The sequence below is a fragment of the Acanthochromis polyacanthus genome, chromosome 5 (genome assembly GCF_021347895.1).
Source record: "Acanthochromis polyacanthus isolate Apoly-LR-REF ecotype Palm Island chromosome 5, KAUST_Apoly_ChrSc, whole genome shotgun sequence".
NCBI lineage: Eukaryota > Metazoa > Chordata > Actinopteri > Pomacentridae > Acanthochromis > Acanthochromis polyacanthus.
The window spans coordinates 33,732,222-33,759,047 of record NC_067117.1 but is presented as its reverse complement, the minus strand read 5'-3'; the positions used below and the strand labels follow the sequence as shown (position 1 = coordinate 33,759,047).

Sequence of the window (26,826 nt, the reverse complement as noted above, 5' to 3'; positions counted from 1 at the left end):
GTTTTGTAGCAATATATTGCAGAAAAGGGCAACGTGTCTTTGATGGGTAAAGCTGTTCATCAATTGTGATGTGCCGACCAGGTCTGTAGAATGTGACGCAGTTCTGTCGAAATGATTCCCATAATTCAGAAATAGCTGCAAACTTGTCTGTCTGCACTCGCTCAGCCCGTGTATTCTTGCTATCAAAACGTAGGTGCCGCATGATGTCTTTGAAGCGGTCTCTAGACATTGTTGCCATAGTCCATTTGTTTCCATACATCTCTGACCAGTTGTCAGACAATGACGGAACCTAAGTCACCCCTCGCCAGATGATAACTGCAATGAAAGCCATTAGTTCTGGAACAGCCATGAACCAATTCACAGTCCCTGTTTCCCTTGCATGCTCAATTGTGCATGCTTGAATGGTACGAAGCATCTGGAGAGTGAGAAAACAGAGGAAGCTTTGAAGGCGAGTTTTGATCCTTTTTCTGGCTTCATGTGTTGGCTCTCCTTCTGCAGCGTAAGGTTCAATAGCAGTGAATTTCAGACATCGTCCAACCTCTTCCTTGCACCACACTGTGCCATCTTTTGCGGTCTCTGTTAGTGCGGTATCCAGCCGACTTTTCTTCTTCTGGGGAGGGGGCGCGTCTTCCTCTGCAAATTGAACAAATTTATATCGTTAGCAAAGAGAAATGTACCAATGTAGTAATGAGTCAAATTATATCACATCTTTTCATTGTTCTGTTTGTCTTTATTCTGAACTCTGTCAGTATTGTGGCCTTTGGTTCAGAAGTTCACATTTTTCGGGCTCCTTCTGTGAAAACATTGATGCCCTCTGATCTAAAATGTATCATTTTTTATCTAGAAATTTGTAAAAATCTTGAAGCAAAAAAATATTCCCCAAAAGAACAAAATCTTTGAAATTAAATGTGAAGTATTCTGAAACAGAAATTTGATGTTTGAGAAATCTTACCCGAAGACTGCTCCGAGTCAGAATCTGCCTGAAGGTCTATGTCCTCTCCATCAAAGTCAAAAGGGCTTGTTTCAGTCAGAAGCATTTGTAAAGCCTGCTCAGTAGTGAATCTCCTCTGCATCTTTTTTTTGGAGAGGTCTTGGAGCAGATGATGAACTGGCAGGTTGTCCACTGGGATCTTGTATTGCATGAGCAATGACCAGAATAGTGTTTTTCAAACTTTTTATACCATTCCCCCATGGGAAGAGGGAGCATATTTCCTCTCACCCCCCACCCACCCCCCGCCCACACACACCTTTCACACCTTCCATTGTTCTCCCAGCAAGAAGCTGCCACATAATTAGCATACTGGTGAGCCCACATTCCAGAGCAGGAGCAGAAGCAGAGCAGGGCAGGAGGATCAAATGATCCCCCTTCAGTCCTTAAAGGAGTACACTAAAGCCTAGTCTTGCTAGCTCTGGTTTCCCACACTCTGTCCTTTCACTGCAGGAACAATAGAAGTGTGCCTCATTATGCATCACATTAGATGCAATGTGTGACCTCTTTTAGGTCGGGGTGGGGGGATGATTAACTTTGACATTTTTACCATAGAAGCACCTGAAACTGATAATTGTACCAAAATCACTGAACAGAAATGGAGTCTTTGAACTAAACGTTTGATGAGATGATTGACTCCATATGAACAGAGTGATAACAGAGCCGGGTTCTGCTCGAGGTTTCTTCCCTGTTAAAAGGGTGTTTTTCCTTGCCACTGTCGCCTTTGGGCTTGCTCTGGGGGTCAGGCATTTGGGTTCTGTAAAGCGTCTTGAGACGAGTTGACTGTAATTGACGCTATATAAATAAAATTGAATTGAATTGAATTGAATAACACTGATAATGCTTAATCATCAAAAATCTTAATAGAACCATGTTACTGTTCTTTGTTCAACACTAAACATGCATAATTGTAAATAAAAATATAAACATTTTGTAATTATATGTCAATCAAATCTAAGAATAATACCAGAAATGTTAATCAATTAACTGATTAACTAGTTTTTTTTACTTCCTCTGCAGCAACCACTCGTACTGTTACTGGCAGCAGGTCTGTCACTGCACATAATCTGCTGCTTTCACCCACCTTTGCTGTGGTTTTTCTTTCTCTTGCTCTTTTTTTAATGTGCTGGTCTTTGCCCACCTAATAGCCCCTGAGGATAAATAAAGTTTTTTTCTGATTCTGAAAATGAAGAACTTATTTTGATCATTATGGAGAGGATAAATTGCACATCATTTCCCCAAATTTCATTTTAAAACAGTGGAGGTTTTTTTTGGTGCTGCATACCACCAGTGGTTAAGGATGCTAATCAAACTCACTTACCACTCAGATCTCCACCTCTCAGACGCTCTGTCCACTCAGAGAATATGTGTGACGTATTAACCCTCCTGTCGTGTTCGGGTCAAATCAGACCGATTTACAACTTAAAACCTTCATAAAAATTGTGTTTTACATCTGATTGCCTCAAGGCCTCATGATATCCTCCATACTATGCAATTAAACACATAAAAAGGATTTTCACCACTTTCATTGAATTTTGAGTGTTTTAATCAACCTTGTTACACCTGTTGTGTTCCCGGTCAAAAGTGACCGCCATAAGAAATGAATGGGTAACCAGAATATATTCGTCCATCAGACAGAAAATATTTCCATAAACCACTCACTAACTCACTCACTCACTCACTCACTCTTCAGGCCAAACAATGTCTTTTGTGGGTACACATCTCTTTCCCGTGCTTATGTGCCGTTCCTCCAACGTGAACCGAAGCAATGAATCAAATCTTCGCACAGACTAGACAGCTGTCTGTTATGTGAACCCATCTCTTTCCCGCGCCTTTGTGCCTAACCCCCACGTGAACCACACCTTCCAGACTAATCAATGTATCAATCAGTGTATCAAAACATTGGCATCAATGTATCATCTTCAAACAGATCCCATATATATAGCTTGATGTCTGCCTTGCACTCCTTTTACTCTGAGCACAATGAGTAGGCGGCTGACCAAGAGGTTCTCTGTAGAAGAGGTTCTGGTCCAGATTTTTGGACAGGATGAAGATGGCACTGAAATTGAGCCAGAGATAGAGGAGGATGTCTCAGAAGAGGAAGACAACATGTATTTTGGTCCAGACTTTGAGGAGACAGACCAGTCAACCGATGGAGAGGGAGAGGCATCTGAAGATCAGACACCTGAGGAGACTTTCCGGTTCAAGAGTGGACACTTGCTCTGGTCTTCAGTCCACCAGGAAAGAGGAAGTGGAGCGAGAGTGGAAAATATCATAAAGATGACGCCAGGGCCAACTTGCTATGCAACATCTCGTGTGGATGACATCAAGTCCAGCTTCTAACTCTTTTTACCAGAGTCCACTGAGGGAATTATAAACAAGCCTGAGATGCTGCAAATGTGATGCCTACATTTGCAAGGCCCACTCTAACCTGAGTGTCACATGCCGCTCATGTGTATGAATTCATGTACCCCCCCCCCCACACACACACACACACACACACACACACACACACACACAAGCACACAAACACAACTTCATGTTGAGTTTCATCTTTGGTTTTAAATTTTTTTTTACAGTACACGTTCATAATTGTAATTTTAATGCAGTTGTTTTATGTCTATTTCCATAAATTCATATTAAATGTCACTTGTTCACAGTTAAAGAATGTTGAATAAAAGTTTTCTGGTGAAAAATTATTTTTGTGCTAGTTTAAAAGCTGTTAAAACAGACCGGTCAATTTTGACCGGGAACACGAAAGTAAGGGGCAGGAGGTGAACACGACAGGAGAGTTAAACAGGATTGTCCAATTTCAATAGTTTTTCCTTTTGACCTTTTAGAGATTGTTGTTGAAAATGTACCAACAATTGATGAGTATCAACAAAATGATCCTTCATCTGATTGAATAATCTGAGTTGTCAGCATCAACCTGCACTCACTGGAAAGAACAACATCTTAGTGCTCTACTGATATTCACTACAAACAATCCTCTTCTTTTATTGACTGGTCTTTTGTTCATTCTAGACAAATTCAGAGAGAGTTTCTGAATCACCTCAGTGACAGGGAAGCTCCTTCATTTGGACTCCAACCAGCAATGAAGGGTTTTAGTAAGACTGAATGTCTTTGTTGGAAAATATCAGATGATTATTAAATGTGACTAGTGATGTAAAAATACTCAGTGTGATGGTTTCTGTGGTTTCCACTTTTCTTCTTCTCGTGTCTTCAAATCTTGTCATTGGTTCCACTCCACAAATTAAATATTCTCAAACATCTTATGGTAAATATCTTGATTCAAGGTTCACAAAATGAAATGACAATGTTCAAAAAGTGATGGTTCTTTATAAAATTGAGGAACAACCAACAGCATGATGGAGGAAAAGTTTTTGGAGTCGGATTCCTTCTAAACCTCTGTCCCTTCAGGGCAAAGGTCTGGATGGATTGTTCCACAGGGGCTCTGTGAGTGAGTTTAATCTGGTTTCCCACACTCTGTCCTTCCACTGCTTTCACTGCAGGAACAATAGAAGTGTGCCTCATTATGCATCACATTAGATGCAATGTGTGACCCTTTTAAGAGGAGGATGATTAACTTCACAATTGTTTACAATAAAAACAACTGAAACAGATAATCTTACCAAAATCACTGTGCAGCAATAGGGTTTAAACTATAAAACTTCACATTGTCTATTTGACAACAGATTGAGTGACAGAATGACGTAACGTCAAAAACACCTCTTGATTAAACTGTTAATTGAATGATGCTGCAATGCTTTGTTTAAAGTACACCTTTATAATAATATATTATTATATATTATATAGTTTAAAATTAGATGTAAATCAAATATAAGAATGATGGTGTTTATCAATGAAATGAAAATGAAAGAAAATGGAGAACACCTGTCATCATTATAATGAGGAGAACTACAATATATGACAACAGGAAGGACAGTTTTCAGCTGACACTGTTTGTTTATTGAACAAGACTCAATGAGCCCCTTGAAGGATGAAGCTCCAACAACAGGTGATGATACATCACAACCAGAACTTGTAGATTTCTACAAGACACAGTGTACTCATACAGAGTAAAGGAACAACTGTCTTTATAAAGACACAAAACTTACAGTGTTTGGGGACAGAACTCACTGTCCTTTGACATTTGTTTTTCTCACTCGAGTTAAAAAAAAACTGACCTTAAAACAGGTCATCATTCCTGATAAACATTAAATTCAGTGATTCACATTAAACTAACTTTCTACAGGAAAAGGATAAAATGTTAATCTTAAAAACAGATAATTTTATAACAGTCACATTAATTGTGGATAAGTTTCAACAAACTGTCTATAAAAGAGACAAAGATGTTTGATCAAAATGGTAGATATTTTGGAAGAGATAATGCACGGTAAATGATTAAAGTGAAAATATTATGATAAACCTTTTAGAAGAACAGGTTTAACATTTGGATCCTCTAACAGATCAGGTTTTCATTCATGTTGACAATGTGCCCATTAAACAGACATGATTTTTTTAAAAATCGCAGTTATCAGTAACAACCAACAAACAGCAAATGGTTATCATAGAAACACCAGACATGAAGTACCACGAGAACTAAAAATAATTGCAGATACAATTCAGATTAGGTTCATGCAACATGCATGATGAGATGTTTTCTTTCTTAATTTGAAAGAATATTGTTGCTGTCATTCTCAAACAATGTTGTCTTCCACAAAGAACAAAAAACAGTAAAGCTTCTGCACATGCAGAAAAACATGTTGATGAAATTCATAGAATTCAGTCCAGTAATCTTTGACCAATGTGGTCTATTCAGCTTGTCTTGCTGCATGACAACATGTTTTCTTTCTTATCTTGAAAAGATATGTTGCTGTCATTTCCTCAGGAAATGTTGTTTTACACAAAGATAAAAACAAATCAAACCTTCTGTACATAGAAGAAGAACAAGTTCATGAATTTCATAGAATCAGTCCAGTAATCTTTGACCAATGTGGTCATTAGATGCTGTCTGGTAGTAAGTCCAGTGTGCAGGTGTCTACCACGGCCTCCAGAGGGCGCTGTTGACTGGACTCTTGTCTTTGGTGATGCTGCTCTGGACTGTGGAGCTGAGAGGAGAGAAGTCAGCCTCTGTCAGGTTGTTTTCAGAGGAAGGCTGCAGCTTGTTGATGTGCTTGAGCAGTGTTCTCTGCTGTTGGTTCTGCTGCTGCATGTGTGTCAGGACACAACTGTCATCTCCAGGATGTCTGCTTTCTCCATCTTGGAGTCTGGCTGCTGTTGAGGAACTCTGGACCCAGGAGAGACTTGAGCTGCTCAATGCTGCTGTTGATTCGCTCTCTGCGGAGCTTCTCCACCAGAGGTTTTCTGAGCTGCAGAGAGAAGAACAAAGTCATGAATGAAAGTGTTCAGGACTGCATAGTGTTCAGCATATAAAGCTGTCATGAATGATGTTAAAGTGTCCATGAATGTCCAATTTACCTTGTGGGTCAGAGTCAGATGTTCCTGAGAATTGGTCATTGCTGCAGTGATTGTAGGTGCCATGGTTGGATGTGTGAGCTGTAGAGGTCTGTGTAGAGAGAATGTGATGTGTGCTGGTTTCATCCCTCCTATTTATAGTCCCACATCTCCATATGAATGTGTGGGTCTTGGTCTGGTTGAGGTTTCCCACAGTGTGAGCCAATCAGAGAGCTCTGTGAGACAATGAGACATGTGGAGCAGCAACATGCTGTCATTAATGCCTGGGGACAATAGTTAGATCTCAGGGGAACAGGTGGAGGACTGGAGGGAGATGGAGGGAGACTGACTGAGCTCTGTGTGGATCTGAGAAAGTGGTGACCCTGTGGAGAGATCAGATGTGCTGCCTGATGCTGGGATCAATGACTTTGACTGAGCACACACTTATAGTCTGATCACACACGTGGAACAAATAACTGTCTATCAATTATGTTCATGACTTTAAGGGTTCTGTGGAAAATTGTATATTTGGTACAAATATTTATGCACAGCTTTGTTGGTGTAATATTAAACATATTCTAAGTAATTAGACATTTCACTTCATGACCTTAGAGCATATATAGAATCTATGGAACATCTATGCAAGATACTGTACTTTGATATGTTAAAAGCATTTTGTATACAGACATCTCATGTGTATAATTTCCACAAATTTTACTTCATATTATCAGTCCTAAACTGTTTTCTTGGTGCTGCATACCACAGGAGAACAGCGTGACATTTCCATGGTGTTTTGTATTTGTGTTTAATTAGACAACGTCATCTTGTCCAGATGCAGCAGGTGTGTCCTCTGTCTTGTGCTCCATCGTTGGTGTGAGTAGAAAGTTGCTCTGAGTTTCCCACACTTAGTGTGTGAATGAAGTGGTCAGTGCAGCACAAAAGGGCTTTGAAAGGAGCTTTTGTGACGGATGCTGGTGGTGTGCTTTAACACAGACACAACCTGACGTCACCAACCATCTGGAGGGAAACTACATGATTGGTTGTTCAATCATTTGATGAAACTTTCAAATCGAGTCAAAACTACATGGGTTGTCAATAATAATAATACTATGTCTGCACCTCCGTATTAAAGCCACGGCAGTGGAAAGTAAATATACTGTAGCTGAACATTCCAGTTTTATGAATGAGGAGGAGAGGTTGAGACAGCTGGTTGTGAAGTGTGCCAAATCCCACTGGACAACAGTCTGCTGCTGTAGTGGTTAAGGATGCTAATCAGACTCACTTACCACTCAGATCTCCACCTCTCAGACGCTCTGTCCACTCAGAGAATATGTGTGACGTATTAAACAGGATTGTCCAATTTCAATAGTTTTTCCTTTTGACCTTTTAGAGATTGTTGTTGAAAATGTACCAACAATTGATGAGTATCAACAAAATGATCCTTCATCTGATTGAATAATCTGAGTTGTCAGCATCAACCTGCACTCACTGGAAAGAACAACATCTTAGTGCTCTACTGATATTCACTACAAACAATCCTTTTATTGACTGGTCTTTTGTTCATTTTAGACAAATTCAGAGAGAGTTTCTGAATCACCTCAGTGACAGGGAAGCTCCTTCATTTGGACTCCAACCAGCAATGAAGGGTTTTAATAAGACTGAATGTCTTTGTTGGAAAATAACAGACGATTATTAAGTCTGATTAGTGATGTAAAAATACTCACTGTGATGGTTTCTGTGGTTTTCAGAAGATTGCTTTTGTCTTGCAGGATGTTTCTTGTCATTTCTTCACATCTTGTCATTGGTTCCACTCCACAAATTAAATATTCTCAAACATCTTATGGTAAATATTTTGATTCAAGGTTCACAAAATGAAATGACAATGTTCAAAAAAGTGATGGTTCTTTATAAAATTGAGGAACAACCAACAGCATGATGGAGGAGAAGTTTTTGGAGTCGGATTCCTTTTAAGCCTCTGTCCCTTCAGGGCAAAGGTCTGGATGGATTGTTCCACAGGGGCTCTGTGAGTGAGTTTAATCTGGTTTCCCACACTCTGTCCTTCCACTGCTTTCACTGCAGGAACAATAGAAGTGTGCCTCATTATGCATCACATTAGATGCAATGTGTGACCTCTTTTAGGTCGGGGTGGGGGGATGATTAACTTTGACATTTTTACCATAGAAGCACCTGAAACTGATAATTGTACCAAAATCACTGAACAGAAATGGAGTCTTTGAACTAAACGTTTGATGAGATGATTGACTCCATATGAACAGAGTGATAACACTGATAATGCTTAATCATCAAAAATCTTAATAGAACCATGTTACTGTTCTTTGTTCAACACTAAACATGCATAATTGTAAATAAAAATATAAACATTTTGTAATTATATGTCAATCAAATCTAAGAATAATACCAGAAATGTTAATCAATTAACTGATTAACTAGTTTTTTTACTTCCTCTGCAGCAACCACTCGTACTGTTACTGGCAGCAGGTCTGTCACTGCACATAATCTGCTGCTTTCACCCACCTTTGCTGTGGTTTTTCTTTCTCTTGCTCTTTTTTAATGTGCTGCTCTTTGCCCACCTAATAGCCCCTGGGGATAAATAATTTTTTTTCTTATTCTGAAAATAAAGAACTTCTTTTGATCATTATGGAGAGGATAAATTGCACATCATTTCCCCAAATTTCATTTCAAAACAGTGGAGTTTTTTTTTGGTGCTGCATACCACCAGTGGTTAAGGATGCTAATCAAACTCACTTACCACTCAGATCTCCACCTCTCAGACGCTCTGTCCACTCAGTGAATATGTGTGACGTATTAAACAGGATTGTCCAATTTCAATAGTTTTTCCTTTTGACCTTTTAGAGATTGTTGTTGAAAATGTACCAACAATTGATGAGTATCAACAAAATGATCTTTCATCTGATTGAATAATCTGAGTTGTCAGCATCAACCTGCACTCACTGGAAAGAACAACATCTTAGTGCTCTACTGATATTCACTACAAACAATCCTTTTATTGACTGGTCTTTTATGAAGATTCACTCTGATGATTCTGTAGTTGTCAGAAGCATGCATTTATTTGTTCTGTTGATCATGTTATGTAATGTTCCAGAGCACTGTGATTAGTTATTTAGTTCCTGAACTTCCCTCTGTGTTCCATGATTAATTTTCATCATTTCCACAGCTGGTGATGTTGTTTGATAGTGGTTGAGTAGAGTTTTAACGTTACCAACGAGCAGAATCCCTGCATGTTCCCTCTCACTCTGTGCGTCTTCAGGACAGAGGTCAGCATCTATTGTCCCTCAGCGGCTCTGTGAATGAGTTTCCTCTGGTTTCCACTCTGTCCTTTTAATGCTGTCATTAGATGAACAATAGAAGTGTGCCTGATCATACATCACATTAGCTGTGAGGTCAGAGGTCTTTAAAGAAGGAAATGATTCAAGTTAACTATTTCACTTTACAGCAGCTAAAAGTGACATTGAGTCTTCTCATGTAAGGTTGTAGCAAAATTTGAAATGTAAATTTTTCTGTAACGGGGAGACAGTTTGATCTGCTGCATTTATGTAGAGCACCACAAGATTTCTAACATGTTATCAAATGTCCTGATAGACCTGCTTCAGAGTCTACCTTGCTTAGATGAGGGATGGATAGGTAGTCAGTGGCAACCTTTTGACACCTGTCAACCTGGTTTAAAACAAGGTTTAATTTGACAAATATGCGAAGAGTTCATTTGCAAAAACACAAAATTCCGTTTTATAAATTTTCAGAAAACTCACTTTTTTATTGTTTACTTGCGATAACAATAATAACACTAATAATGTATTTTTTCTCTATTTTGTCATGTATTTTTCTACTGAGTCAAATCCACTCAACTTCAGTTTGATTGATATTATCTCAAGTAAACAATTAAAAAATGTTTTCAGAAAATTTATCAAAACAGAGTTACCTGTTTTTGCAAATGAACTCTTCATGTGTTGAAAGTTGGGGAAATTCACGAAAACACAAACTTTACGCTTGATAGACTTTATTGAACGAGGCACAGTGAGCCACATCAAGTATGAAGCTCCAACAACAGGTGATGATAAGTCATAATGATAACTTGGTAACATTTCAGAAATGCTGAAAGAACAATCATCTTTACAAACATGAGATTATTTGTCATTCATGTTAAAATGATGATAAATAGTGAGTCACTGCAGCACTCTTAGCTCTGAGAGAAATACTCTGAAGAGAACATGCAGAAATGATTCTGTCATTGTGACACAAGTGTTCAAGAGAAAAAATGACTTTTGAACAGAAAAATGTATTTGACTTCATTGATTTCTTTATTGAGATCAAATCAGTGTGAATGTTTTAGAAAGTGACTGCTGGAGGCAGATAGATGTGATGATCCATCACAACAGTAACTTGGAAACACCTCCAAGACACTGAACTCAAACTGAGTTGAGGAAGAGTTGTCTTTGCAAAAGACACAAACATTCTGAGATGAATCATTATTCAGTCTCACATAAAACATATTTCAAACGAGCAGAATCTGCACTTCATAGCAGAAAACAAACTGACCTTCAAACAGATCAAAGTTAAATCATCACCAAGTGATGTGAGCAAGATAACACCAAGAAAGGTCAACACATTTTCTGAAAAAACAAAGTTAAGTGGCTTGACAAAAAATAATGTGAATAAAATATCCTTTTAGAACAAAGGAAGTATGTGTATTCTGATCTGAAAACAGATCAGGGCTGAATGTTTAAAGGGATTAAAGCATCTAAAAGATGTCCAGATACAGGACAGTTAAATGTTTATAAAATGATACAAGTCAGGAACTAACAAACTTTCTTTCATCGTGTATCACCACAAAGTGATGCACAGTTTTACACAGAGTGGTAGTAAATGAAGATTTGCATAGTTGTTGATTTCACTGATACACCAACAATGACAAATTGTCTTTTTCAATATGAAGAAAATTTTGCCCTGGTTGACTATTTGCATATGAAATATTTATCTCCATGAAATGTGAAATACACATAGATAAATGAATAACCTTCTGTACATACAGAAGAAAAAGTTATTCAGTTTCACAGAATTCAGTTGTAATGATCTTTGACCAATATGGTCTATTCAGCTTGACTGTTGCATGACATGTTTTCTTTCTTATCTTGAAAGATATTGTTGCTGTCATTTCCTCAGGAAATGTTGTTTTACACAAAGAATAAAAACAAATCAACCTTCTGTACATAGAGAAGAACAAGGTCATGAAATTCATAGAATTCAGTCCAGTAATCTTTGACCAATGTGGTCATTAGATGCTGTCTGGTAGTAAGTCCAGTGTGCAGGTGTCTACCACGGCCTCCAGAGGGCGCTGTTGACTGGACTCTTGTCTTTGGTGATGCTGCTCTGGACTGTGGAGCTGAGAGGAGAGAAGTCAGCCTCTGTCAGGTTGTTTTCAGAGGAAGGCTGCAGCTTGTTGATGTTCTTGAGCAGTGTTCTCTGCTGTTGGTTCTGCTGCTGCATGTGTGTCAGGACACAAACTGTCATCTCCAGGATGTCTGCTTTCTCCATCTTGGAGTCTGGCTGCTGTTTGAGGAACTCTGGACCCAGGAGAGACTTGAGCTGTTCAATGCTGCTGTTGATTCGCTCTCTGCGGAGCTTCTCCACCAGAGGTTTTCTGAGCTGCAGAGAGAAGAACAAAGTCATGAATGAAAGTGTTCAGGACTGCATAGTGTTCAGCATATAAAGCTGTCATGAATGATGTTAAAGTGTCCATGAATGTCCAATTTACCTTGTGGGTCAGAGTCAGATGTTCCTGAGAATTGGTCATTGCTGCAGTGATTGTAGATGCCATGGTTGGATGTGTGAGCTGTAGAGGTCTGTGTAGAGAGAATGTGATGTGTGCTGGTTTCATCCCTCCTATTTATAGTCCCACATCTCCATATGAATGTGTGGGTCTTGGTCTGGTTGAGGTTTCCCACAGTGTGAGCCAATCAGAGAGCTCTGTGAGACAATGAGACATGTGGAGCAGCAACTTGCTGTCATTAATGCCTGGGGGACAATAGTTAGATCTCAGGGGAACAGGTGGAGGACTGGGGGAGATGGAGGGAGACTGACTGAGCTCTGTGTGGATCTGAGAAAGTGGTGACCCTGTGGAGAGATCAGATGTGCTGCCTGATGCTGGGATCAATGACTTTGACTGAGCACACACTTATAGTCTGATCACACACGTGGGAGAATATCTTCTCTGATGGAATAACTTGGCAACAAACATATCCAGAATAAATGAAATTTGTATTTTCAGGTTTGTTCTGTGTTTCTCTTGCGGTAAACTTAAAATTTCACTGGTGACATGAAATGTTTGAAGGTGAATAATTTAATCAAATTTTAGATTTTTCACAATTTGCTTTTTAAAACAATATTGTTACCTCATAAACACACAACTTTCTAATTTAATATTATGAGCTGATGTTTATTGTTGGCTTGTCAAATAACTTCAGACAATAATCCTGCTGCTGTCCAGATGCAGTCGAGTCTTTTGACACGTGTCTTGTCGTCAGTGTGAGTAGGAGCTTGATCTGAGTTTCCCACACTGACTCCCTGTGCTGTGGTCAATGAACAACAAAGGGACTTGTGTGACAGATGCTGGCTGTGTGTTGTTATAGAAACAGAGCATTACATCACCACCCATCTGGAGGGAAACGATCCCATTGGCTGGTTCTGACAATTTGTAAAATGTTGAATTTGTTGTGGTTTTCTTTTCTTGAAATAAGATCAAAATGATCTGGCCTGTTGTATTTTTCATTTGTGATCACTGTTGTACATTTTAAACCTCTGGTTGTGATCGTGACTGATTTGTGACCATCAGCTGGTTCCACATTTCAGCTCTGAGGGTGGGAGGATTCCTGGGAGGACAGCAGCTTCCTGAAGTGTGCCAATTCTCTTTGGAGAATTAAGTGTCTGCTGGTGGAGTCTGTGTCATTTCCAGTCATCTCTGTTCTCCAGAGTTTTCCCACACTTGTTGTATTAACATAAAATAGACATGTGCCGCTTTGCAAACTGACTGGAAGGTCCAGTTTGGCACAGGCAGTGAGTGACCTTTGTTAACATTAAAAAGTGGATACACAAGCTCCATGTGAAATTTTCACTTAAGTAATTCATACTTAAAGATCAAATATCATGTTTGGTTCTCTAGTTTAAAACTTTAGATCCCAATGAGTCCATGTTGTTGTCCATTCAGGTCAGAGTTAGTGTGACAGAATGTGGACGTCACACTACGACAGAATGCAGTTGGCTAAGTAAAGCCAGTCATTAGAGTTAGGAGATGGTTCTCTAAACCTTTTATTGCTCTCAGTCAGGAATACAGTGGCCAGATATGACATCATCTGAATCATCCCCAGTTATCACATGTAACGTTTAATAGTGTTGATTTTTGACAACAGGCAGAAGAACAGAGATTGAATCTCTAAACCTCAGATTGTTTTCTCAGATATGTTCCATGTCCTACATGTCAGCATATGTAGTGGAACACTTCAACATTCCATCATCATATCTGTCACACATTTTGGAACATCAGGGACCTTGTGTGCTTTTGTTTTGTGAAAGACATGAAGACATCACATCACGTGTGTTTTGTTTCTCTGTTTCAGACAATCTTGGACAATGTACCTGTGGAGGAGAACTGATCCTAAATTGAGCTCAAGAGCAACAGTGACTCTGCAATCTGAACAGAGGAAAAGAATACAGAGCTGAGAACGAGTGAGAAGGAAAGCTGTAAGTGAACTCCAAGTTTCCCATAATTAGATTTAGAGAAAGTTTTGCATTGCTGCCTGAAGAGTCGTCTGGTGCGCTTTACATCAGACATTTGATTACATCAATGTTTAGGTTGAGATTTACAAGAAATATTTTAGCTGCTACAGAGTGAACAGAATACTGCTGTTAAAAAGCACTTTATTTGTTTCAAGTGTTTGCAAATCAAATGTAAATTATTTTTTGTTCATGTAGCAGTACTTTTAAATCAAAATGCAGAATACACTACGTTTTAAGTTCATTATTTAATTTTACGCACAATAATTAATTGTAGAAAAATCATGCAATTAATCACGTTGGAGATTTTTAATCGTTTCCCAGCAACAATATATATATATATATATATATATATATATATATATATATATATATATATATATATATTCATATTCTATTGAGACATGTTAAAAGCATTTTGTCTGCAGGCATCTCATGTGTATAATTTAAACAACTTTTTCTTAAAAGCAGTCAGTTTTTTTGTTATTTTTTTGGTGCTGCATACCACAGGAGAACAGCGTGGCATTTCCATGGTGTTTTTGTATTTGTGTTTAAATTAGACAACGTCATCTTGTCCAGATGCAGCAGGTGTGTCCTCTGTCTTGTGCTCCATCGTTGGTGTGAGTAGAAAGTTGCTCTGAGTTTCCCACACTTAGTGTGTGAATGAAGTGGTCAGTGCAGCACAAAAGGGCTTTGAAAGGAGCTTTTGTGACGGATGCTGGTGGTGTGCTTTAACACAGACACAACCTGACGTCACCAACCATCTGGAGGGAAACTACATGATTGGTTGTTCAACCATTTGATGAAACTTTCAAATCGAGTCAAAACTACATGGGTTGTCAATAATAATAATACTATGTCTGCACCTCCGTATTAAAGCCACGGCAGTGGAAAGTAAATATACTGTAGCTGAACATTCCAGTTTTATGAATGAGGAGGAGAGGTTGAGACAGCTGGTTGTGAAGTGTGCCAAATCCCACTGGACAACAGTCTGCTGCTGTAGTGGTTAAGGATGCTAATCAGACTCACTTACCACTCAGATCTCCACCTCTCAGACGCTCTGTCCACTCAGAGAATATGTGTGACGTATTAAACAGGATTGTCCAATTTCAATAGTTTTTCCTTTTGACCTTTTAGAGATTGTTGTTGAAAATGTACCAACAATTGATGAGTATCAACAAAATGATCCTTCATCTGATTAAATAATCTGAGTTGTCAGCATCAACCTGCACTCACTGGAAAGAACAACATCTTAGTGCTCTACTGATATTCACTACAAACAATCCTCTTCTTTTATTGACTGCTCTTTTGTTCATTCTAGACAAATTCAGAGAGAGTTTCTGAATCACCTCAGTGACAGGGAAGCTCCTTCATTTGGACTCCAACCAGCAATGAAGGGTTTTAGTAAGACTGAACGTCTTTGTTGGAAAATATCAGATGATTATTAAATCTGACGAGTGATGTAAAAATACTCAGTGTGATGGTTTCTGTGGTTTCCACTTTTCTTCCTCTCATTTCTTCAGATCTTGTCATTGGTTCCACTCCACAAATTAAATAATCTCAAACATCTTATGGTAAATATCTTGATTCAAGGTTCACAAAATGAAATGACAATGTTCAAAAAAGTGATGATTCTTTATAAAATTGAGGAACAACCAACAGCATGATGGAGGAGAAGTTTTTGGAGTCGGATTCCTTTTAAGCCTCTGTCCCTTCAGGGCAAAGGTCTGGATGGATTGTTCCACAGGGGCTCTGTGAGTGAGTTTGATCTGGTTTCCCACACTCTGTCCTTCCACTGCTTTCACTGCAGGAACAATAGAAGTGTGCCTCATTATGCATCACATTAGATGCAACGTGTGACCTCTTTGAGGAGGGAGATCATTGCCTTTCAAATGTTTACAAAAAGCACCTGAAACTGATAAATATATGAAATGAACTGAGCAGCAGTAGAGTCTTCAAAATACACTACCAGTCAACAGTTTAGACACACTTTCTTATTCAGTGTTTTTATTTATTTGTATTATTTTCTGCATTGTAGATTTATCCTGAAGATTAACACTTTTTTTGTTTACAACATAGTTCCATCTGTATTCTTTGATAGTTTTGATGTCTTCAGTATTATTTATTTATTTATTTCAGACACAGTAACGGTCCATATAAAAACAAACAAAACACCAACAGACAAAAACCAACAACAATTATAATCCATATAAGCAGTCTCTCCAGTGACTCCAGAGCTCAGAACTGTACATGACACTGCTCCGCTTTAGATTTATAAAAACATTTATAATTTCATTTTGAGAAACCATCAGTCTTGTTATAAATCTGTGAATAAAATTTCTTATAACAGCGTTTAATGTAGTCACATTATTTAGCACAAAAAGGAAACTGGCACTGTTCCAGCGAGGAACCTTCAATCGGAGCCTAAAAGCATCATTGTTGGCAACACGCAGCTTGTTGTATTTAGCTTTAGTGTAGCAGCACCACAAGTGCACAGTGTAAAGTGGTGTGCAGAAAGCTTTAAACAATGCAATTTTACAATTTTCTGTGCAGAATCCAAACTTTCGCGCCAGCATATTTGCTTGAGCATACAGTTTACAATACTGCCTCTAGATGTCATCATCATCGGAGAGGTCACTCCTGATGATGTGACCCAGGTATTTCACCTTATCCGCCACAGCCAACGGCCCTCCTGACAAGGAGAACTCAGGAAACACTGTCTTTATCTGTTCTTTAGTCTTCACGACCATCACAACGCTCTTATTGGAGTTAAACTTGATATCATACTGCTCCCCGTATTCAGAGCAGACTGTGAGCAACTGCTGCAGGCATGCAGAGTAGGGTGACATAATAACCAAGTCATCTGCATAAAGCAGGTGGTTTAAAAGTCTCTCCCCCATCATGCAGCCTGTCTTACAACTCTTTAATCTATGTGAGAGATCGTCCATGTAAAGGTTAAAGAGCATACACACGTGGACAAAATTGTTGGTACCCCTCAGTTAAAGAAGGAAAAACCCACAATTCTCACTGAAATCACTTGAAACTCACAAAAGTAACAATAAATAAAAATTTATTGAAAATTAAATAATCAAAATCAGCCATCACTTTTGAATTGTTGATTAACATAATTATTTAAAAAAAACAAACTAATGAAATAGGGCTGGACAAAAATGATGGTACCCATAACTTAATATTTTGTTGCACAACCTTTTGAGGCAATCACTGCAATTAAACGATTTCTGTATTTGTCAATGAGCGTTCTGCAGCTGTCAACAGGTATTTTGGCCCACTCCTCATGAGCAAACAGCTCCAGTTGTCTCAGGTTTGATGGGTGTCTTCTCCAAATGGCATGTTTCAGCTCCTTCCACATATGTTCAATGGGATTCAGATCTGGGCTCATAGAAGGCCACTTTAGAATAGTCCAACGCTTTTCTCTCAGCCATTCTTGGGTGTTTTTGGCTGTGTGTTTTGGATCGTTGTCCTGTTGGAAGACCCATGACCTGCAACTGAGACCAAGCTTTCTGACACTCGGCAGCACATTTCTCTCCAGAATGCCTTGATAGTCTTCAGATTTCATCGTACCTTGCACACTTTCAAGACACCCTGTGCCAGATGCAGCAAAGCAGCCCCAAAACATTACTGAGCCTCCTCCATGTTTCACCGTAGGGACAGTGTTCTTTTCTTCGTATGCTTGGTTTTTGAGTCTACGAACATAGAGTTGATGTGCCTTACCAAAAAGCTCCAGTTTGGTCTCATCTGTCCAAAGGACATTCTCCCAGAAGCTTTGTGGCTTGTCAACATGCATTTTTGCAAATTCCAGTCTGGCTTTTTTATGAGTTTTTTTCAGCAGTGGTGTCCTCCTTGGTCGTCTACCATGAAGTCCACTTTGGCTCAAACAACGACGAATGGTGCGATCTGACACTGATGTACCTTGGCCTTGGAGTTCACCTTTAATTTCTTTGGAGGTTGCTCTGGGCTCTTTGGATACAATTCCAACGATCCGTCTCTTCAATTTGTCCTCAATTTTCCTCTTGCGGCCACGTCCAGGGAGGTTGGCTACTGTCCCGTGGGTCTTGAACTTCTGAATAATAGGAGCCACTGTTGTCACAGGAACTTCAAGCTGTTTAGAGATGGTCTTATAGCCTTTACCTTTAAGATGTTTGTCTATAATTTTTTTCGGATGTCCTGGGACAATTCTCTCCTTCGCTTTCTGTTGTCCATGTTCAGTGTGGTACACACCTTTTCACCAAACAGCAGGGTGACTACTTGTCTCCCTTTAAATAGGCAGACTGACTGATTATGAGTTTGGAAACACCTGTGATGTCAATTAAATGACACACCTGAGTTAATCATGTCACTCTGGTCAAATAGTTTTCAATCTTTTATAGAGGTACCATCATTTTTGTCCAGGCCTGTTTCATTAGTTTGTGTTTTTAAATAATTATGTTAATCAACAATTCAAAAGTAATGGCTGTTTTTGATTATTTAATTTTCAATAAATTTTTATTTATTGTTACTTTTGTGAGTTTCAAGTGATTTCAGTGAGAATTGAGGGTTTTTTCCTTCTTTAACTGAGGGGTACCAACAATTTTGTCCACGTGTGTAGGTGACAAAATCCCACCCTGCCTCACCCCATTTGTGACAGAAAAAGGGCTGGATGTTACTCCACCCCATCTGACCTGCATTGTTTGATGTGTGTACCAAAAATGCAGGACCCGGATTAGGTAGGGAGGAACCCCTCAACGCTGTAATTTAGTGAACAGTTTGCCATGGTTAATGCGGTCAAAAGCCTTGGAGGCATCAAGGAAGCACAGAAACATGGTGGAATTTTGCCTTCTGTACTTCCTTACTGCCTCCTTCAGGGCATAAATGCACAAATCAGTCCCATGTTTCCTTTTGAAGCTGAACTGCTCATCAGTAGTAGTACAAAAGCTCTGAAATTTATTCATTAATATAATTTCAAAAACTTTGGATATTACACTGGCCAGGGCGATGGGCCTCTAGTTGTCAATACTAGAGATTTTCCCAGTTTTATCTTTGACTACAGGGACAAGCAGAACAGACAGCATAGAACTGGGCAAAGTACCATGAATTAACATTGCAGTAAAACTCAAAGCAAGTAATACTACAACTCTGTGACTAGCGAATTTTAAGTGCTCTGCTGTAATCTGATCCAAGCCACAAGATTTATTTAATGACAAAGTCTCAATGGCATCAGACACCTCCTCTGTCGTGATGACTACATTGTCAGAGGGGAGATTACCAATAGCAAACTGTTCACTTTTAACACAGTTAAAAAGATCACTATAATGCTTTCTCCAAAGCTCAACTACATTGTCTGGCCCAGACACTCCATCTATAGTGGAGGGCAGTGGAACTTTAGATGCATTCATCACCTGAACTTCTCTCCAGAAATCTTTCACCTCATATTTCAACAATTTTGGGGCCAGAGAATCAGCCCTAAAATTGTTTTCAGATCTCTTAACATATCGCAGCACATATTTAAACTGTTTATCAGCCTGTTTTTTAAGTTCAAATGCTGGACCAGTCCTTGGTTTACCTACAGCAACCCAATTTATAAATGCCTCTATAGCATGTAGATGATGTTTCCTCACATGCTCATTCCATCCTGGTTGGATATTTTGTTGTCTAAGCCTTATTTTACAAAATGGGATACTTGAATCCCTTAGTCCAGCAGCAATTAGATCATACATATTGCACAGATCTTTGCTATGGTTAGGACTACCACAGTTAATATTACCACACATTAAAGCATCATATGGGATAGGGATACTACCCAAGCTCATTTCTGTTAGGTTATGATAATACTGTAGGTCACACTCAGTGAGCTTGGACCACTCCACTTTTCCTTCTCTTGTATGATTCTCAACATGTGTTTGTTTGGGAAGACTCTCAACATTCAGTGTAATACCAACTGGTATGTGGTCTGCTGTTGCCATCCCATACATAATCTCAACCTCTTCTATAGCCTCATGAGCATCTGCAGTACAAATGCAGTGATCCAGCCATGAGGTTGTATTCCAGGCTTCACTGACATAAGTGTCACTGTCACTTGGTAGGAAAACCTTAGTTGACAGATTCAGCTTATTGTCCAAACAAAACTGAATCAAATGTTGACCAAAGAAAGACTTATCATCTGAAATATCTGCATTAAAATCACCCATAACATATATACTTGTACAGTCACTTTCTTCAATAAAAGAACCAATAAAAGCAAGTCTTTGCAAATATTCAGCCTCATTATCATGACATTCAAATGGAGTATAAACATTCAGAATAATATAAGCATTATTATTGCGAGCAACTTTAACACCTATACACCAATCAACATTCAGTCTAATCACATCAATAAAAGGATCATATTTTTTATGCCACATAATGGCCACACCTCCAGGTATTCTACCGTGCACAATCCCCAAACTCAAGTCTGTTGTAGACTCCCCTGCCCCATGGAAGTCAACATTCACAGAGTTCAGATTGCCCAGGTCCTGTTTCGAAAGAAAGGTCTCCTGGATACACAGAACGTCCACGCTCTCTAACAGCTGGTCAACAACGTGCCGTCGGACTTTATCTGCTGTTGTCTGACCCAGGCGCAATCCTCGAAAGTTATATGATGTAACTTTCATTATTTCATTGTCATTCACATCCCAGGTGCATTTAGCATTGTATTTCTTGGAACTGCTTTTGGTTTACGCATCTCATAGAAACGCCGCACAAACGCGCCTTCTGGCCACAAAGCCGGATCGTACATTTCTTTAATATCATCACACTCTGCAGTAATTTTAAACGAGCTATATCGGCTCTGTGCTGTCACAATCTTTGAGCACATAACTTCACGCCCAAGTTTGTCTTTCAAGTAAAGTGACAGTGCGCTCGCTTCTAGTTCAGGCGTAAACTTTGGAGCAAAAACACTCACCATTTTAGTCCGCACAGTTCGAATATTGTTACCCGGGCCAGTACCGACAACAACGCTTCTCTTTTCCCGCTGCATTGGCCTGTTCAACCGGGGTTTGGGTCTCTCCAGCGTAGTAGCAGCCAGTGGTCTGTGGCGTTTTGCCACAGTGGACCAAGTAGCTGCTGTAGCCGCTGCGTTAGCATCCTCCTCAGCCAACCATTCCGTTGTAGGACCATCACGCACGGAACTGCTCCCACTCGGGAGCCCATGCTGAGCGTGTACATCAGACGTGCACTCCGTGTCCACCGCCGGCGTGTCGCCATGGCAGGAGACATGTGGGGCGGCCGGTAACACTGTGAAGCCGGTAGCCTTGCCCGGAGACAGGTCACGCTGCTCCACCACGCTCAGACGCCGGCGTAGGACCTCAGAAGCCGTACAGAGATCAGCAGAAACTTTCACCTGCCCATTCATTCCTTGCTTCAAAGCAGTCACATCCGCACTCAGCTTCTCAATTTTGGCGAGTAAACACGAAACATCAATGCTATTAAATGACACAGGAGGCAACTCATCCAGATGATGCGACACAAAGCGGGGAATGTTGTCACCAAGTTCGTTTAGCAAAGCAAGGCAACTCTTGACATTACTTGCGTCTTTTTGTTCCCCTCTGTGCTGAATATTGCGCTGTGTAGACCCAGGACAGAGTTCAAACAGAGTTCTCTTTGAGTTCGCAATCCATTCAGATGAAAAGTGACTTGTTGTTAAAAGCACCAATTCATCTTGTGCCATTGTCTTCATTTTAACCACTAAAAAATTCAACATCACATCTTCCACAATGCTTTTGCCATCAGCAGTGGTGTATATTTCAGGTTTAATTTTAGCCAAAGACAGAGGCTCTCCACCCTGCTTGTCTCGGCCTGCCGCCATATTGCAGTCATATTAATCTACAATGTAGAAAATAACTAAATAACAACCACTGAATGAGACGGTGTGTCCAAACTTTTGACAGGTAGTGTACATGTGTGATGACTTCACATACTTCATGTGAGCAGAGTGAAATGACATTGATAATACCTGCTCATCAAAAGTCTGAACTGAACCATGTTACAATTATGTGTTTTACACTAAACTTTTATAACTGTATGTTAAAATGTGACACATTTTATAACAACATGTAAGCCAAATATTGAAATAATGATGGAGATTGTTATCAATGAACTGAAAATTCATATTAGGAAGACAATCAGTTTTTCATCATTATTTCAAAGGTAATTACAACTTAAAATGACACGAGAACAGACATTTTTCTGCTGACATTCTTTGTTTATTGAACAAGACTCAATGAGCCACTTGAAGGATGAAGCTCCAACAACAGGTGATGATACATCACAACCAGAACTTGTAGATTTCTACAAGACACAGTGTACTCATACAGAGTAAAGGAACAACTGTCTTTATAAAAGACAAAGAACTCCCAGCATTTGTTTTTTTTCTCCCAAATGGAGAAAAAAAAAACTCATATTGAGCGACTGACCCTAAAACATGTCGTCATTCTCAATAGGAAAGAATTTGAATTGACTTTTAAAATGTCAAAAAATCCATTGTCACTGCATAACTGTGACAGTTTAACATTAAACTAATCTTTTGCAGGAACTGGATAAAATGACTAATCTTAAAACAGATCATTTTCTCATCCCATACAACAGGAAAAGTTTCAACAACTGATTAAAAAGACAACGATGTGTTTAGATCACTATGATCAATATTTAACAAGAGTTAAGAAATATCACAACTGTATAATGCACAGCAAAGCACAAAAGTAGGAACATTTTGACATGAAGCAAACCTTTTAGAATTAAAGGATAAACATGTGGATCTTACAATAGATCAGCTTTTTGTTCATTTTGACAATTTGTCCTTCCAGCAGAAAGAAATAGTTTTATCACAGCGATCAATAACTATTAAAAGATGGCAAAGGTCACCATACAATTACCAACAAATGAAATATGACAGGAGCTAGTAATTGCAAATGCAATCAGATTAGGTTCATGCAACATACATGACAACATGTTTTCTTTCTTATCTTGATAGATATTGTTGCTGTCGTTTCCTCAGGAAATGTTGTTTTACACAAAGAACAAAAACAAATCAACCTTCTGTACATAGAGAAGAACAAGTTCATGAAATTCATAGAATTCAGTCCAGTAATCTTTGACCAATGTGGTCATTAGATGCTGTCTGGTAGTAAGTCCAGTGTGCAGGTGTCTACCACGGCCTCCAGAGGGCGCTGTTGACTGGACTCTTGTCTTTGGTGATGCTGCTCTGGACTGTGGAGCTGAGAGGAGAGAAGTCAGCCTCTGTCAGGTTGTTTTCAGAGGACGGCTGCAGCTTGCTGAAGTGGTTCAACAGTCTTCTCTGGGACTGTGTCTTCACCTCCTCCTTGGACAGGAAATTCATCACCTCTCTGACACAGCTGGAGTAGCCCTGATCCACAACTGCTGTGTTGACTGCTTGATGCTGCTGCAGCAGTCTTCTCAGGAAGCAAACTGTCATCTCCAGGATGTCTGCTTTCTCCATCTTGGAGTCTGGCTGCTGTTTGAGGAACTCTGGACCCAGGAGAGACTTGAGCTGCTCAATGCTGCTGTTGATTCGCTCTCTGCGGAGCTTCTCCACCAGAGGTTTTCTGAGCTGCAGAGAGAAGAACAAAGTCATGAATGAAAGTGTTCAGGACTGCATAGTGTTCAGCATATAAAGCTGTCATGAATGATGTTAAAGTGTCCATGAATGTCCAATTTACCTTGTGGGTCAGAGTCAGATGTTCCTGAGAATTGGTCATTGCTGCAGTGATTGTAGGTGCCATGGTTGGATGTGTGAGCTGTAGAGGTCTGTGTAGAGAGAATGTGATGTGTGCTGGTTTCATCCCTCCTATTTATAGTCCCACATCTCCATATGAATGTGTGGGTCTTGGTCTGGTTGAGGTTTCCCACAGTGTGAGCCAATCAGAGAGCTCTGTGAGACAATGAGACATGTGGAGCAGCAACATGCTGTCATTAATGCCTGGGGGACAATAGTTAGATCTCAGGGGAACAGGTGGAGGACTGGGGGGGAGATGGAGGGAGACTGACTGAGCTCTGTGTGGATCTGAGAAAGTGGTGACCCTGTGGAGAGATCAGATGTGCTGCCTGATGCTGGGATCAATGACTTTGACTGAGCACACACTTATAGTCTGATCACACACGTGGGAGAATATCTTCTCTGATGGAATAACTTGGCAACAAACATATCCAGAATAAATGAAATTTGTATTTTCAGGTTTGTTCTGTGTTTCTCTTGCGGTAAACTTAAAATTTCACTGGTGACATGAAATGTTTGAAGGTGAATAATTTAATCAAATTTTAGATTTTTCACAATTTGCTTTTTAAAACAATATTGTTACCTCATAAACACACAACTTTTTAATTTAATATTATGAGCTGATGTTTATTGTTGGCTTGTCAAATAACTTCAGACAATAATCCTGCTGCTGTCCAGATGCAGTCGAGTCTTTTGACACGTGTCTTGTCGTCAGTGTGAGTAGGAGCTTGATCTGAGTTTCCCACACTGACTCCCTGTGCTGTGGTCAATGAACAACAAAGGGACTTGTGTGACAGATGCTGGCTGTGTGTTGTTATAGAAACAGAGCATTACATCACCACCCATCTGGAGGGAAACGATCCCATTGGCTGGTTCTGACAATTTGTAAAATGTTGAATTTGTTGTGGTTTTCTTGTCTTGAAATAAGATCAAAATGATCTGGCCTGTTGTATTTTTCATTTGTGATCACTGTTGTACATTTTAAACCTCTGGTTGTGATCGTGACTGATTTGTGACCATCAGCTGGTTCCACATTTCAGCTCTGAGGGTGGGAGGATTCCTGGGAGGACAGCAGCTTCCTGAAGTGTGCCAATTCTCTTTGGAGAATTAAGTGTCTGCTGGTGGAGTCTGTGTCATTTCCAGTCATCTCTGTTCTCCAGAGTTTTCCCACACTTGTTGTATTAACATAAAATAGACATGTGCCGCTTTGCAAACTGACTGGAAGGTCCAGTTTGGCACAGGCAGTGAGTGACCTTTGTTAACATTAAAAAATGGATACACAAGCTCCATGTGAAATTTTCACTTAAGTAATTCATACTTAAAGATCAAATATCATGTTTGGTTCTCTAGTTTAAAACTTTAGATCCCAATGAGTCCATGTTGTTGTCCATTCAGGTCAGAGTTAGTGTGACAGAATGTGGACGTCACACTACGAGAGAATGCAGTTGGCTAAGTAAAGACAGTCATTAGAGTTAGGAGATGGTTCTCTAAACCTTTTATTGCTCTCAGTCAGGAATACAGTGGCCAGATATGACATCGTCTGAATCATCCCCAGTTATCACATGTAACGTTTAATAGTGTTGATTTTTGACAACAGGCAGAAGAACAGAGATTGAATCTCTAAACCTCAGATTGTTTTCTCAGATATGTTCCATGTCCTACATGTCAGCATATGTAGTGGAACACTTCAACATTCCATCATCATATCTGTCACACATTTTGGAACATCAGGGACCTTGTGTGCTTTTGTTTTGTGAAAGACATGAAGACATCACATCACGTGTGTTTTGTTTCTCTGTTTCAGACAATCTTGGACAATGTACCTGTGGAGGAGAACTGATCCTAAATTGAGCTCAAGAGCAACAGTGACTCTGCAATCTGAACAGAGGAAAAGAATACAGAGCTGAGAACGAGTGAGAAGGAAAGCTGTAAGTGAACTCCAAGTTTCCCATAATTAGATTTAGAGAAAGTTTTGCATTGCTGCCTGAAGAGTCGTCTGGTGCGCTTTACATCAGACATTTGATTACATCAATGTTTAGGTTGAGATTTACAAGAAATATTTTAGCTGCTACAGAGTGAACAGAATACTGCTGTTAAAAAGCACTTTATTTGTTTCAAGTGTTTGCAAATCAAATGTAAATTATTTTTTGTTCATGTAGCAGTACTTTTAAATCAAAATGCAGAATACACTACGTTTTAAGTTCATTATTTAATTTTACGCACAATAATTAATTGTAGAAAAATCATGCAATTAATCACATTGGAGATTTTTAATCGTTTCCCAGCAACTATATATATATATATATATATATATATATATATATATATATATATATATATATTCATATTCTATTGAGACATGTTAAAAGCATTTTGTCTGCAGGCATCTCATGTGTATAATTTAAACAACTTTTTCTTAAAAGCAGTCAGTTTTTTTGTTATTTTTTTGGTGCTGCATACCACAGGAGAACAGCGTGGCATTTCCATGGTGTTTTTGTATTTGTGTTTAAATTAGACAATGTCATCTTGTCCAGATGCAGCAGGTGTGTCCTCTGTCTTGTGCTCCATCGTTGGTGTGAGTAGAAAGTTGCTCTGAGTTTCCCACACTTAGTGTGTGAATGAAGTGGTCAGTGCAGCACAAAAGGGCTTTGAAAGGAGCTTTTGTGACGGATGCTGGTGGTGTGCTTTAACACAGACACAACCTGACGTCACCAACCATCTGGAGGGAAACTACATGATTGGTTGTTCAACCATTTGATGAAACTTTCAAATCGAGTCAAAACTACATGGGTTGTCAATAATAATAATA

At 39.3% G+C, this 26,826-nt stretch overlaps 3 protein-coding genes, 1 long non-coding RNA gene and 1 pseudogene across 5 annotated transcripts in view; 1 reads left to right on the top strand and 4 right to left on the bottom strand.

Moving 5' to 3' along the window:
- LOC127533992 (transcription factor HES-5-like) overlaps window positions 1-24,084 on the bottom strand; it is a 44,301-nt gene extending 20,217 nt beyond the window's left edge. The window contains exons 1-2 of the mRNA XM_051948157.1: window positions 23,962-24,084; window positions 23,318-23,852 (exon numbers count right to left, since the gene is read on the bottom strand). Coding sequence (XP_051804117.1) covers window positions 23,430-23,852; window positions 23,962-24,084 — 546 coding nt within the window. The 3' untranslated portion in view covers window positions 23,318-23,429. The remainder of the gene's footprint in view (window positions 1-23,317; window positions 23,853-23,961) is intronic.
- Window positions 1-26,826, top strand: part of LOC127534000 (uncharacterized) — a 49,711-nt gene that overhangs the window by 9,997 nt on the left and 12,888 nt on the right. For both annotated transcript variants that reach the window (XR_007941903.1, XR_007941902.1), the window contains exons 2-3: window positions 14,095-14,218; window positions 25,822-25,945. This is a non-coding gene — a long non-coding RNA (uncharacterized LOC127534000). The remainder of the gene's footprint in view (window positions 1-14,094; window positions 14,219-25,821; window positions 25,946-26,826) is intronic.
- LOC127533991 (transcription factor HES-5-like) overlaps window positions 1-26,826 on the bottom strand; it is a 42,851-nt gene that overhangs the window by 6,682 nt on the left and 9,343 nt on the right. The gene's annotated exons all lie outside the window — the stretch shown is intronic.
- On the bottom strand, window positions 5,943-6,556 carry LOC127533995 (transcription factor HES-5-like; annotated as a pseudogene).
- Window positions 10,760-12,472, bottom strand: LOC127533994 (transcription factor HES-1-like). Its single transcript, XM_051948163.1, has 2 exons — window positions 12,237-12,472; window positions 10,760-12,127 (listed from the first exon to the last, which is right to left on the bottom strand). The coding sequence occupies exons 1-2, from the start codon at window positions 12,357-12,359 to the stop codon at window positions 11,795-11,797; spliced, it is 456 nt and encodes a 151-aa protein (XP_051804123.1). The 5' UTR covers window positions 12,360-12,472; the 3' UTR covers window positions 10,760-11,794.